The sequence below is a fragment of the Pseudopipra pipra genome, chromosome 22 (genome assembly GCF_036250125.1).
Source record: "Pseudopipra pipra isolate bDixPip1 chromosome 22, bDixPip1.hap1, whole genome shotgun sequence".
Classification (NCBI taxonomy): Eukaryota; Metazoa; Chordata; class Aves; order Passeriformes; family Pipridae; genus Pseudopipra; species Pseudopipra pipra.
In genome coordinates, this window is record NC_087570.1 from 3,586,177 (window position 1) to 3,600,846 (window position 14,670).

General features: G+C 50.3%; 1 protein-coding gene across 3 annotated transcripts; it reads right to left on the reverse strand.

The window, feature by feature from the left end:
* Positions 1–305: 305 nt before the first annotated feature.
* Positions 306–13,918, reverse strand: ENO1 (enolase 1). Of its 3 annotated transcripts, XM_064678494.1 has the most exons (13): positions 13,788–13,846; positions 13,173–13,313; positions 9,535–9,628; positions 8,171–8,266; positions 5,838–5,896; positions 5,161–5,230; positions 4,849–4,982; positions 4,512–4,734; positions 2,733–2,930; positions 2,288–2,489; positions 1,777–1,885; positions 1,268–1,326; positions 306–769 (listed from the first exon to the last, which is right to left on the reverse strand). In XM_064678494.1, the coding sequence occupies exons 2-13, from the start codon at positions 13,308–13,310 to the stop codon at positions 700–702; spliced, it is 1,452 nt and encodes a 483-aa protein (XP_064534564.1). In that variant the 5' UTR covers positions 13,311–13,313; positions 13,788–13,846; the 3' UTR covers positions 306–699. The 3 variants fall into 3 exon arrangements, with proteins under 3 accessions (XP_064534564.1, XP_064534566.1, XP_064534565.1); XM_064678496.1 differs by lacking the exon at positions 13,173–13,313 and having other exon boundaries at positions 13,788–13,918; XM_064678495.1 differs by lacking the exons at positions 5,838–5,896; positions 13,173–13,313; positions 13,788–13,846 and adding an exon at positions 6,150–6,208.
* Positions 13,919–14,670: the final 752 nt, after the last annotated feature.

The window sequence follows — 14,670 nt, forward strand, 5'->3', positions numbered from 1 at the left end:
TCACAAAGCAACAGCCCAGCCCCTGGCACAGAACAGTTCATCTCTCCCTCCTTCCAGCACAGCTTTAAACCAGGATGTGATGGGAGGGTGGGGAGGCCCTGGCACAGAGAAGCTGTGGCTGCCCCATCCCTGGGAGTGTCCAAGGCCAGGTTGGACAGGGCTAGTGGAAGGTGTCCCTGCCCATGGCAGGGGGTGGAACAAGATGGGCTTTAAGGTCCCTTCCAACCCAAACCATTCCATAATTCCATGATGCAGAGGTGGGTATCCCTGCCCCCCATCTCCTCCAAATAACTCAAAACCACACGTTGTTGGGTTGTTTGATGCTTTTATTTATCACATGTAAAAACACTACTAACTCTGTCTGCAGGTACCTCTTGCTGCACTGCAAATCACACAGCTCCAAACATTGACAGGCAGAGAAAGGAACTAAAGTGTTGATGCCCAGAACCACAATGTCAGGATCCCTGAGGGTGTTAAATACACAGAACACCCTCGAGGACTGTTCTACAGAAGCAGTAGAGCATTACAATTAACACATCAGAGTTGGTGAAAACACTGGGTGAAGGGATCATCTAGGGGGGAAGAGGACCTGCAGACTGGTCTTTTCCTTCAGCTGCCCTTAACTTTCTAGTACAGGTAACTGTGATCTAAGTAAATGACTGGTGCTCAAAGCCAGAACAGGGGTCGACTGATCCACACTTAGTTGACACGAGGGTTCCTGAAGTTCCTCCCAGCAAAGCGGGCCTTGCTGCCAAGCTCCTCCTCAATTCTGGGGGGAGGCAAGAGAGCACTGGGGGTCAGCAGACAGCACAGAGCTCCTGCACCAGCACAGCCACTGGCCTTACACTGAAACCCTCAACCTACGTGGTGCTGAAGGCACTGCCAGTGACAAACCAGTTCCCACCAGTCAAAGAACTGCCCCGTCGGGTCAGTGCCCCCCATCTGGCAGAACTCAACCCAAACATTTTAAATGCTTGCCCAGGGGAACTGCCCCATGCAGAGAGAAGGACAATCTCACATCCAGGATCACAGGATGCTTTATGTGATGTTCCCTTCAGTGTGTCTGTTAAGGACCTCACCCATCCAGCTCAGCCTTCAGCCACCCCTACAAAGCACCGGCCCAAAAGCACCTCTGCCAGGGTCACTTTATGTCCTTCAGCTGCAGGGTGTTTCTGAGAGGCAGAAGACCAAGCTGTGCCCCCCAAAGCATTACTGGAGCATTCATTCTATGCCAGGCTCAGCCCTGTTCCCCTTTCCCAAGGCTCACCTCAGCAGCTGGTTGTACTTGGCTAAACGCTCGGATCGGCAAGGGGCACCAGTTTTGATCTGAAAGGGAAATCACAAAGTTAGTGAAGAACTACAGCAGAAACCAGGCCAGAGGGGCCAACACAAAACTATTCAGAGAAACAAGCATAATTATGTAATAATAATTTAGTGATAAGCTTTATTTGAGCATCAGGCTCAATATCTAAACACTCAAACACAAGAGGTTTGGGAGCAATAAAGATTATTCATTTGCTATCAGCCTCAGGATCAGGAAATCCCAGTACACCCACTGGAGCTGACAAAGGTGTTTTAAATTGGTGGTTAAAGGTGAGTTTGCAGAAGATAACAATTTTCCTGTCACACTCCTGTGAGTCAAATCGGCTCCCTGTGTACAGGCACAGCACACCTGAAGGCAGAGCAGCCCCCAGCTGCAGTGCAGCATGGCCTTGGCTTCACCACCAAATTAGCTCATCAAGCAAAAAAGCCAAACTGCAACAGGTAGACACCAACCTGACCAGTGCAGAGACCCACTACCAGGTCAGCAATGAAGGTATCTTCTGTCTCTCCAGAGCGGTGACTCACCATCACACCCCAGCCGTTGGACTGGGCCAGCTTGCAGCTGGAAGAGATAAAGACCTCATTAGGTTCACACCGTGCCCATGTGGCCAGCAGCCTTTGCTCTAGTGTCAGTGCCAGGTGGCAGCATTCCTGGCTTTGGCAGGACAGAACCACCCTTTGGGACAGGTCAGGATCATGTGACAAGGCGGTGACTGAGAGCTGCTTTCACCCTCAGACCCTGTGAGGTTGTGCTCAGACCCTGTGGGGTTGTTCCGTGTGCCCCATGACACCAACACTATGAAGGTACAAGTTTACTTGCAATATCCTCTCTCAGTTAATAATTGTTCTCCCTTCACAGATGCTCCACCAACAGATTTCTGTTCCCCTGGATCTGGTCTGTATGTTCACCTCCCTCAGTTAAAACAACCCCCATGCCTGGCCTGGCCAAGGGGGGAGAACTTACGCTTGCAGGGACTCTGTCACGGAGCCGATCTGGTTGACCTTGAGCAGGAGGCAGTTGCAGGCTTTCTCCTCCACAGCCTTGGCAATGCGCTTTGGATTGGTCACAGTCAGATCATCACCAACCACCTGGATGCCAGCACTGCCAGTGAACTTCTTCCAGGCAGCCCAGTCATCCTGGTCAAACGGGTCTTCAATGGACACCACTGCAGAGGGACACCAGCAGCTTTTAGACAACGCCAGCCTGAAAGGTCTTGTTTGAATGCAGTGGTACCAAAGTGCTGCAGCCAAGCACTACCCACTTTGAAGAACATTCCTAAGACCCCTAAGAGGCTGCTCAAGGGAGGAGCTCTCAATCCCTCCTATAAGAGAGGCTGCACAGCAGCTCTTTCTTTCAGCAATCAACCCCTACCCACCACTACCGTGCTTCTTGTTAATGAAGAACTCACCAGGGTAGCCCTTGACAAAGCCCTTGTACAGGTCAGCCAGCTGGTCAGGAGTGATGTATCTGCTGGGGTCATCAGGGGATTTGAAGTCCAGGTCATACTTCCCATCCCGGTAGAACTCTGAGGCAGCCACGTCCATGCCAATGACCACCTTGTCGGTGTACCCGGCCTTGGCGATCGCCGTCTTCAGCAGCTCCAGGGCTGGAACACAGGCAGGGATCTCTGAGCTCCTGCCAAACATCCTAACCCAAAAGCTGCTCATTTCCCAACAGCAGCACGTTCACTTGGCAAAGAATCTCCATTACCCACTTTGGAAAGCCCAAAGGCTGCACAGAAAAGGTTCTTAAACTCTCCCACTTCTGAACTGACTGGAACAAGATATTACTCTAATACTGCTTTTAGCTTGTAATACCCTCGAGACACCATTATGGGATTCCTAATCTCTTCAGGCAGGACTACATGTCAGCCCAGAAAGCTTAATGCTAGGTGATACCACATCCTCCTTCAGCTTTATGCATGTGGGCAGGAAGCACTGGCTGCACTCTAATCCCTTTTAGCTCCACATCAAGTGCTGCCCACGGAAGCAGTGAGCATCCAAACCCTGACAGGAAAGGGGATACAGCCTGCCTCTGCACAGGGCACCCCTCTTGGCATCTACCTGTTCTCCACTTGCACATTTATTTGCAGAAGAGGGGACAGAATCACTCAGGAAAAAGTCTCTGGATACTGCCCACTGTGCTACTGTTTGGCAGAGCCCAAGCCAGGGAACTCAGTATGATCCAACCAGTAAAACTCTCCCCATTACCCCTGAGTGAAGCAGCTGGGATCAGCCAGGCTATCTGCAGTAGGAAGCTTAGATCAAGTGGTTTTATTTCTTGTTGGTTTGGGTTTTTTGTGGGCTTGGTTGGGTTTTGTAAGATGCTAATGTAGCACAGACTGCAAAAGCAGCTGCCAGCAACAGAAATTCCTCGGGCTGTAACGGTCATTCAAGGTCATCCTCACTGAGGTCTGTGAGGGCACAGACCCAGCAAAGCTGCATGTGACAGGGACTCAGAAATGGCCCCATTCCTGGTGCTGCCTCAGTATCTTCAGTGTCAGAAAAGGCAGTGCAGTTTAGAAGTCACCCTGAACAACAACATAACTAACAGGTGTAAAGTAACAAGCAACTTAAGAGTTGTAGTATTCTACTGCCTTATTAGCAGCTCCATTTCTGTGAGAGGCAGAAAAACAGCTCCTCTGGCACAGTTTTTGTAGGAACAGGTATTTCACTTCTCACAGACAAACTGCCTCTCCCACAGGTTCCTGAACAGAACTGTTTGGCCATGGAAGCAGCAACTGCCTCAACTTCCCAGGCAAGCCTTTGTGCACTCCCACACATGACCAGGCAGAGTATAAACTGTTTTCCTCCCCTGTCAGCAGAAAAACAACTCCAGTGATCTTTGACTACTGGTTCTGGGAGACCTGCAGTGCACAGATGTTTCCACATCACTTTTCAGCTGGAAGGACACAAGATTCCCTTAAGCTGCCATGGGAATGGAACTAATGAGGCACTGAGGTTAAAGCCACCCTGTCAAGCTGCATAAGCTGATGTCCAAGGGAACACCTGACCACATCAGTAGAGCATCTCGGGATGTCTGTCAGGCTAAGAAGCAGAGCCAAGAAACAGCAGCAAGTCCTACACCTTTGAACCTGTTGATCCTGCTTTCCATTGATATTGGGCAGGCACGGTCTTAATTCCCCAGCTTTCAGTTACAGCTCCTCCTGCATTTAGCTCATTCTTACCTTCTTTGTTTTCCAGGATGTTGGGGGCAAAGCCACCCTCATCCCCCACGTTGGTGGCATCCTTGCCATACTTCTCCTTGATGACGTTCTTGAGGTTGTGGTAGACCTCTGCCCCGATGCGCATGGCCTCCTTGAAGCTCTCGGCACCCACGGGGAGGATCATGAACTCCTGCATGGCCAGCTTATTGCCGGCGTGGGAGCCACCGTTGATCACGTTGAAAGCCTTGGAGCAACCAAAAAAAGCCAAGTTAGAACGTTTCAGGGGAACTTGATAACAGCATTTATGCCCATGAGGCACCTGGTCAGACCAAGGCTTCAGCCCCACCAAGAGACTCACAGGAACTGGGAGAATGACTTCTGCGTTTCCAGCAAGGTCAGCGATGTGACGGTACAAGGGGACACCCTTCTCAGCAGCACCAGCTTTGCACACAGCCAGAGATACACCCAAGATGGCATTGGCACCAAATTTGGCTGAAAGAGAAGGAATTGTTGATGGAAATGTCTTTATAAAGACACTCAGCAATGCCAGCCCCACAGTTTTAATTATGGCAGTGCACAGCACATGCCACACACTACCCATTTCTGATAAAGTAAGTTAGAATTCTATAAACCCTTCTTAACCTTTGCACCCCCTCGGGACAACACTTACATTTATTCTCAGTCCCATCCATTTCCAGCATCAGTTTGTCAATCTTTTCTTGCTCCACAACGCTGACATTCTGCAGAGAGAAGCAAGCAAAAACCACTGTTTGACACCAAACACACATCCACAAACTCTCACCGACCCCCCACTGCATCCACACCCCTGGGCAGGCACCAAAACTCGCCATCATCACACAGCAGAACCTCTGGCCTCTTGCAGCAGACCAAGGCTGACAGGCAAGCTGGATGTGCAATCACTTCACACATTACCTAGTTTTGCACCATCCTTTGTAAGCAGGGCTTGGAGCCCACAAAGAACTCAGGAATCTCACACAAGCAGACTTTTCTAGATCCCTCAGATTCCCTTCCAAATTACCCAGTTTGGCTGAAACCCAGCCTCTCCTCATCATTCAGCCACTCAAGTGTAAAGCACACCACTGCAGCTCCCAGGTGCTTGTGTTCCTACACACTGCACCACCAGGCTGCCAGAGATGGTTTGATCATGTATTAGATATGCATTCATTAAGTAAATTAAGTAAAACAATTGCTGTAGTCAGTTTGTTCACATGCACCCCAATCCACTAACACCCCCCATGTCACACAGTTCCTCCAACCACCCTGAGGGGTGGTTTGGCCACACTGCCTGGCTTTAGGTGAGGTTAGGGAAAGGCAGATTGCTCCTACCTTGCTAACCAGTGCAGGTGCAATCGTTTTATTGACGTGCTCAACAGCTTTTGAGACACCTGGAAGGAACAAGCAGATCAGACACTGGTCAACCACACAGGTTATGCAGGTGTTAGTAGGGATCTCAGGAGCAGTAACATCTCAGGAATACCACCTCATGCTACTCCAGCCCCAATCCAACCTGAGCTCACAGGGAGGTCACCTCGACTGAAGGACACACTGCCAGGAATGCCTGTGCAGGGTTAGTCTGCAAGGCCATGCACTGCAGAGCTCAGCCAAGTGACAGGGCTGCACTGAAAGCACATCCATTACCTGTGTGCACAGGGCTGTCCCCAGGAACTCGTTAACATACTTAACAGCTCTGGAGACACCTGACAGAAGCCAAACAGGACAACAGAATCAAGAGGGACAGGAAGACTCACAGCCAACCCCACAGGCATGCAAGAGAAAGGACACACACAGCTGAAGAGACCCACCAGCCAGCAAGAGCCTGACACTGAGCAGTGGACCAGAAACAAAAGGTTCAAAGAGCAAAGGAAATTGTGCAAGGCTGTATTTCAGTTTTCCACCCAGGTCTCCATAATTCTGCCAACAGCACTTTGGACCCAAACCTCAAGTGGCTGAACGACAGCATTTACAGAAGGTTTTAGGATGGGCTACTCATAGAATCTATGAGAAGGGGGAAAGGAAAAGGTTTCCCCAGAAGTTAAGGTATGCAGCAGCTCAGGCATTTCACCATCTGCTATCATTTTGTAACTTTGCTAAAGCATCACCCTAGCACATGTTTTACTGTGCAGTGTTTAAACATTTCCAAAAACCCCCATGTTCAGAACAGTGAATGCTAATTAACTGCACCCTAAACCACATTAATTGCTTTTCCAAATAGTCTAAGTCTGCAGATTTATATTACAAAAGGCCTACCAGTTATCTGAAACTCATCCCATTTGGTGATTATTTTTTCACAACTCCTGTTATCTCCCAGCTGACAAAGCCCTTCAGCTGCCACAGCCTGTTAACCACTGTCTAGTTAGATGCCATTAAGAACTGCCTGTAGGATCAGACTTAACAGGTCTAAGCACACACACATTTAGCACAGTGAGGTAAGTACACATTTACTCTTCTCAAGAAGTGGTGCCCTGGGTAAACAGCATAAGCTCTTCAGCTTTTTGGGATATTCAGTCATCCAGGAGTTTATTCTGCATTAAAAGCATTAACAACCATGAATCTTCTAAGACAAGGCTCTCCAAGTTAATTCAGTAGTTACCCACTCTAATTGCTCTTTCTTAATAGGCAAAAAAATATTTCAGCTTCCTTTCACCTGACTGGCAAAAGAGTCTGAAATTAATTCCCTCTCCCAGCCAAAAGTCAGGATGATTGCTTATACTTGGAAGGCATCACCAATGCTTTTAGAGCAGCAAGTTAGAAAGGAGCCCTGACTGTCCAAGCTCTCAGAATGGTCATAAGAACTACAATTAGGATGTGTATTAGGTAATGACATCTTGTTTGCAGCTTTTCATTCTCACCCATACTTGTTCCCCAGCCAGCCTGGTGACTGCTGTGTTTAATTTCCTTTCAGAGCACACAGTCAGTCCCCAGACAAGTAAAATATTAACACCATTAACACAAACCTAAGTATCCTGGCTACCTGTAATGACAGACAGAATTGAGAGTGGCTTTAACTGCTGTGCACCCTGAAATAGAAGCCTCCTCCAGGATTACCAGTGCAGAGCTGCACATTAGCTGTGGACAGCAGCTGGCATAAAACCTCAGGTTCAGGATTTAACATGCAGGGATCTAAGGAGTCTACAGTGACAGAGCTGAGAGATTTAAGGGTTCTTTGAGAATTTGGCCCATGGAAAGACCTTGTGAGTGGCTCCAAGCCTTCTGGAGGAGGCAGTGTGGATGTCCTCATGACACCTGCTGATGCACTCTGTACTCTGACACACACACAGGGCAAGGGGAGCAGCATAACAGAGGACATTTGGGCACACTGTACAGAGACACTGGCACCTGCCTGGCCTGTCCAAGCTCCACAGACCCACCTGTGCAGGTACAGTGACCTCCAGCATGAGGCAGCTGCACTGCTGGAGGCAGAGTCACCCTGCACATCATCCCCAGAGAACCAGCCCAGCAGCCTCTGCTTTCCCTGTGCCCCAACCCACAGCTGTCCCCTCCCTGCCCATCTCCACTGGCCCTGCTCACTTGCCATGCCTTGTACAGAACACAGACAGCAGCACAGGAGCCCTGGTGGCCTCTGCTACAGTGCAGCAGCAGCACCTGCAGGGATACAGCCCTTCTGCCAGGGCTCTCTGGGGACCCACACTCAGGGTTACCTTTGCCCAGGTAGCGTGTCTTGTCATTGTCACGAAGCTCCAGAGCTTCATAGATTCCAGTTGAGGCACCACTGGGAACAGCAGCTCTGAACAGACCTGTGCACAACACAAAAATGAAATGTCTTGGCACGTTCAAACCCACAAAACATCCCACACCCATAAACCATCCCAACCTGCCCATACTTCCAGCCCTGGAGATGGGAGAGGAAGTCTCTAAACCACATCTCTGCTCACGTGTACAATGATTCTAAGAGGGTTGTCTGCTCCTTTACAGCATCACCAGTTTATCAGTGTTTCCCTCACACTGACTCCTTCTCTTCCACTGTGCATTTCAAGTGTTTAAGTTACAAAACCATCCATTCTTTTTCCAAAAAGGCAGCTTTATTCACTGGATCTACTTTTGAGCTCAGTCTGGCAGGCAAGCTCTTAAATTCTAAGATATGGCATAAAGGGGACAATTAAGAGGTCTATTTTGTTAATGTGAGTTCTGAGCTCTTCTGACAACAGCAGAGCCACCCAGACAGCTCATTCCTCCAGCCAAGGATGCTGAACTTGGAGCAAATCTGCACACTGGAGTCTGTTCTGCCTGTGGTTCAAGATGCCAGCTTCAGCCTCCAGTCTTTCCCTTATCCCACTAAATCAAAGAGCTTAGTGGGGGCAGTCTCATTAAATGACTGCATTAATCCTTTGAGGCAGAAAGATCAGCTCTTTAGTCAGTGTATTAAAGGCATTGTGTTTGCTCATTCCACCAAAGCACGTTGGTATGAGTCTGCACAATGCCTTTGTCAGATCCTATCAGATGTGGAATGAACAACTCACAAACCAAGGGAAAGTCCTACAATAATTAAAAATATAAGATGTTATATGTGAAGGCCCAATTAGACAAGTTCTTTAGTCACGCCTGAGTTCTCACAGAGAGAAGAAACCATTACTCAAAATTCACCTCTGCAGCAGAAGACTTTCATTACAGCAAGTGACTGCCAGACCAAGTGCAGTCACCCAGAGTTTGGGGAGCACTGACCACCAGGACCATCAGCAGCTGCTCGAGGACAGGAACAAAGGCCTTAACTTTAGTTTGCAAGTGCTACCCAGTTTATGCTTGGGGCAGGGGAAGGCAGGTTTGGAACTGCACTGGCACAATTTAGACTGTAAGAAGCAGCACACTTCAAAAAGCCCTGCATTGTCTAGGCCAGGAACTTGAGCTCAGCAAACTCATCCCAGGAGAATGAGGCAGAGGTTTTTCCTGCCAGTCTCAACAAGTTCTATGTATGGAAGAAAAAGTAAGCACAATTGCAAGGCTAGAATGGGATCATTTGTTCCATCAGATACAAGAAAGGAATGAACCCCCACAGCTGAGGACTCACCTTTGTTGGTGTAGAGGTCTACCTCAACAGTGGGATTCCCACGAGAGTCAAAGATTTCACGGGCGTGGATCTTGGTGATGGACATCTTTAATACCTGAAAAGAAGAAGATTTTAGCTTTACTCATGGAATGGGTTGGAAGTTTCCTTCTGATCATCTCGTTCCACCCCCTGCCATGGGCAGGGACACCTTCCACCAGACCAGGTTGCTCCAAGCCCTGTCCAACCATCCCCAACTTCCAGGGATGGGGCAGCCACAGCTTCTCTGGGCAACCTGTGCCAGTGCCATCACCTTTATCATTTAAAAAGCCTCTTCCCTATATCCAAGGGAGAGTCTCTTTTGATGTTTTTAAGTGACCTCATTGCAGTATCATGAGACCCTGCACAGTAGGAGCAGATGATGTGAATGCAAGCTCCTGGTAGGCAGCAAACTTCTTAGAGAAATTGTCTGAATGGAAAATGGGAGCTTCAGCAGGGAAGGGAGGAATCTCTAATTAACAACACCAGACATGCCTTTCTGGTGTCAGGTCACAGTGTCCTCACAGTTATAAAGTGGTAATTCCTTTGAAATATGGCATCTTCCTAATTCCCAGGAGTCCCCAGGTCTCTGGGTAGGCTCTGCACAGTCACCACTGAGTTGGGGTGACCATCATGTTGCAGCCTAAGCTGCAGGTGAGCAGAGCAGGCAGAGCCCCATCCCACACCCTTCCCACCACAACCTGCCAGTGCCACTCCCCAGCTCCTCGGGCTCCCCAGAGGCTGGTTGTGTGTGACTTTTAGCAGCTTCAGCTGGCCACAGGCACAACCAGCACCACCCAACTCTCACCAGGCCTGTCCCAGGCCCTCTCCCACACAGCCCAGGGGTGCCAGGGACACAGAAACCCCCTCAGGCCCCCTGCCCAGGGACCTCACAGGCCTTGCACTGCTCTAAGCAGGCAGCAACTGCTGCAAGCATCAGCTTGAATTTTATATCCTGTCATAATACCTGCAGGCACGAGACCAGTTCAAAAACATCACACTGCAGGAAAACTTCTTAAACTTGGTGGGAGTTCAGAGTCAAATGTTGGGAGAAGTCTCAACTTAGATGGGAAGAACAGTCTAAACCCAGAAGGCTGGTTTCAGAGAGAGATCTCTCACCACATAAGAGCAGGCAAGCAATCCTAATACAGGAAATCTCTGCTACCAGTTAGAGTTCTTTTTGATAACGAGTCTGAAGTGCACCAGCTCTTAGTATGCACAGCAGCTGCTCAGAGCCAAACAGAGCCTGTGTCGAAATAGAAACAGCCACAGCTCTAATTAAGGGCTTGCATTAATAGTTACACCCTGTTGAGTATTTACAGGAAGAGTTTTTCCTTTTAACTTTTCCTCTTAAAAGGAAGAAAATTCACCACACTGTTCTGAATACTTCCTTTTCCCCCTTCTCACTTCTACACACATAAGAAAACTCTTACGTAAGCTTGGCTAGATTTTAAAAACCAAGTCATACACATGCTTGTAAGCCACTCACTGGCACCAAACCCAGCCCATCTGCAGAGAATAAAGCTCAGCCTCAGAAGCAGAACTATCTGGAATCTGGCTTTTTGGCAAGCCAGTGTGGGTGGCAACTCTGTTTACAGAAATGGTCATGAATCCACAGTTACTGCAAAGTTAAGAAAACACGACCTTAGAAATGCTGCTGTTTGTTCTGAGTCTGTGTGAGGAGTCACTTCACACACTCAGTCCTTCCTCCACAGCAAATTCCTCCCCCTGAAGTTAAAAACACAGGCAGCCATTTGCCTTGTCCTCTTGGCTTTCAAACGTCCCTTCCAGCTGTCCTGCCCCTGCATGTTGTATAACCTCTAACATTTCCAAGTGCCTGTTCAGAGTCAGACCCACACACTGACAGATGATATGACTAATCTAGGAAGCAACACAACTTACTTGGAGTTGACCTTCACACTGCCACTACTGAGCTTCAACCAGTGAATAACACACAAGCTAGACATAAATCCCTGCAACTCCCCAGTTATCAGTCCCACCCACACTAACACTTATCTCTCTGCAGGTGCACTGAGCAATGGCTACCAGCAAGAGTCTCCATTTATCCAGAGAGAGTTTATTAGGCTGGCACTTTCATTTTGAGAGCTGTGGCTCTGTCACAAAACTTTAGGTGCCTTATTCTTTGAAAGCACAGCCAGCTCACAGGAAGTCTTAGCACAATGCAAGAACTGTTTGTTGACCTCCACAAAGGAGGCACTTCAGGAATACACACTCCAAGAGCTTCCACTGGGAATGTCTGCCAGGTCTGAGCTACTGAGCATCCTTGACCTCTCCAGAAGTCCCTCCCTTTCCTGCACAAAGAGCCATTTCACAGCACCACTCCAGAAATCCTTCACACTTTTTTCTTGCTCATTTTGCAAACCCCCTCACTCCCGTGCTCAAGGAACAGTTCTCCCACTGAGCTATAGGGTAAAACTGAAGCTGTTTAGCTCCCCACAAGCTCAGCACTATGAATCCTGCCTCAATCAATTCAATCAACTCATCTCGAACAGGAGGGGCAGCCTGAGCACAGGTTTAACTGTGGAAATGCTGACTGAAGGCAGGAGAGGTCACCAGCAGCACTGTCTGCTCCAGACCTTTGTCCTGAGCCCTGGAATCAGCCCAACACGCAAATACCACAGTGGTATTTAACACACACATTGCCTTAAACCTTTTTCTGTAGCATAATCTGCTGACAAGGTCACTGTCTGCCTGCAGGGGAGAAGCCACACACACCAGCTTTCCTGGCCTTCCCAGGAACACACGTGTCAGCACCTACTCAAAGCTAAGTCACAACCCTCTGCCAGCTCTGAGTACTCACTCCACTGTCACCTGAAGTCCAAGAAACCACCACTTATTCCCCATCTGATTCTCTGCTCTGCCCAGGAAATGCAGTATTCTCACACCAGTGGGGACTACTCCAACTGAAAATTATTTCTAAAGATTTTATTTACAGCCAACTTTATCATCAAAGCCTGTCCTTGTGAGCTGTTTTGCAGCCACATATCTGTAAAGTCAAGACAGGGTTACAAGCTGAGCACTGCAAGCATCTGAATGGAGATTTAAAAAGCAACACTAAAGTCTGGTCTTAAGGAAGAACTACCCTAGAGTCTTATTACAGAACTGCCACTTACTAGCTTTGCATGACATTTAAATGTCCTGTATGACCACAACTCTCATACCATTACCACCCTGAATATAGTTTACTGCCCATTAGACCTTTGGATTCAACACATCAAATCCACTGCTAAAGCACTCCTGAAAAGGGCAAATGTGCACCTTCCAACCCTACTGCTCTGCATTCCACGGGGTTTAAATTCACCTCTATCTCTGTAACATGATACTACGGGTTCTAAACAATGCCCGGCAGGGAGTAAATCGCAGACGTGTAGAACCACTTTCTCTCTCGGTGTTTAACAAGATGGAGGCCTGAACCTGCACTGCCTCAGCCCGTGGGTTTGGATGACAAACTTCAGTACTTCCTGCCAGGCTCAGACAGTCACAGCCCTACCCTGTGACTCAGCAGGCGAGTAACGGAACAGGAGGAAGCCCAGGATCCTCTCCGGCAGTCCCTGCACGAGGCGAGAGGGTTAACACGCAATTCTTCAATTCTTTCTGCACACCTCAACATCCAGGGATGCACATCCACGCGCTGCTGCCTTGGGATAACCAGCGCTCAACCACCCGCTAAGAGACCTCAGGCACGGATTGGAGCGCCGACGGCAAAGGTTAAATATTTGAGACGGGCAGCTGAAGGACATCCACTAAAGAGGGGGAAAGTCCGAATCACCGCAGGCAATCCGAGCGCGATTGTTAATGACTAAGAGGGAGAGGTTAAACTCTGCCTTTGAGGATGCCTCGACCCAACATATCCCCCAAAGTCTGGCCCAGCCTTGACCTACCATATCTCCCCGATTGTGTCCCCGCCTTGACTCATATGACCCATCATATTCCCCCGATTTTGCCCGCGCCTTGACCCTCACACCCCCCTGATTTCGCCCTCTAGTCCCACACGTTGGCGGGGTTCAGGCCGCCCAGACCCCCCAACCCCCACTGGTGCTGCGCGAACCGCCCTCAGCGGCCTGCACCCCTCAGGGACCACCGAGCCTCGGCACAGCCCGGCGGCACGGCCCCATCCCACGGGGGCGGCCAGGACTCCGCCGCTGCCACGCGGGGAGTCTGAAGCGCGTCCCCGGTGCCCGCGGGGCGCCGAGGCCGAGCGGTGCCGGCGCACTCACCGCTGTGCCGGCAAACCCGCTGCGCAGCTCCGCCGATCTCGCCTCCCCGGCTCTGACTGAGGGCGAGCGGCCGCGCGCCCGCCCGCCTATAGCCGCCCTCGCGCTCAGCGCCCGCCCCCCGGCCGCTCCCATTGGCCGGGTCGGCCCCGCGCCGCGCTCCGATTGGCTGCCGGCGCCTCGCGCCAGAGGCGGGCTGGGGTGCGTGCGCTACGTGCCGCCGAGAGCCGGCCGGCGCCGCGTGCACAGTGCGCGCGCGTGGGGGGCGGGGCCAGAGCGGCCCATGCGGGCGGGGGGAGCGGGGGGGGCGGGAAGAGGACGGGACCATGTGACGGGGGGAGCGGGGGGAGCCGAGTCCGCGCGAGGGACCATCGTGGAGTCGTGGAATGGTTTGGGTTGGAAGGGACCTTAAAGATCATCCAGTTCCAAACCCCTTACATAAGCAGGGACACCTTCCACTGCAGCAAGTTGCTCCAGCCTGGCCCTGGACACTCCCAGGGATGAGGCAGCCACAGTTTCTCTGGGCAGCCCGTGCCAGGGCCTAACCACCCTCACAGCGAGAAATTCCTTCCCAATATCCCATCTAAACCTCCTCTCCTTCAGTTTGAACCCATCCCCCTGTCAATGCATGCTCCTGTAACTTGCCCCATCATCGCTGTAAGTTCCCCTCAGGCACTGGAAGGCCGCAATTAGGTCACCCTGAAGCTTCTCTCCAGGCTGAACAGGCCCAGTTCTCTCAGCCTTTCCTCACAATTGTGTCTGTCTGGGGAGCTGGGTCCAGCTCTGGGCTCCTCAGCACCAGAGGAGCTACTGGAGAGGGTCCAGTGGAGGCCATAAGGATGATTTGGGGGCTGGAACATCTCTTTCAGGAGGAGAGACCACGGGA

Coding starts and splice junctions, on each gene's coding strand:
- ENO1 (XM_064678494.1), bottom strand. CDS start 13,310: ATGTCCTTCAGCTGCCCGTCTCAAATATTTAACCTTTGCCGTCGGCGC. Junction 5,897..8,170: donor GACACGCTACCTGGGCAAAG/GTAACCCTGAGT, acceptor TGTTCCTTCCAG/GTGTCTCAAAAGCTGTTGAG. Junction 1,327..1,776: donor TGGGTCTCTGCACTGGTCAG/GTTGGTGTCTAC, acceptor TTTCCCTTTCAG/ATCAAAACTGGTGCCCCTTG.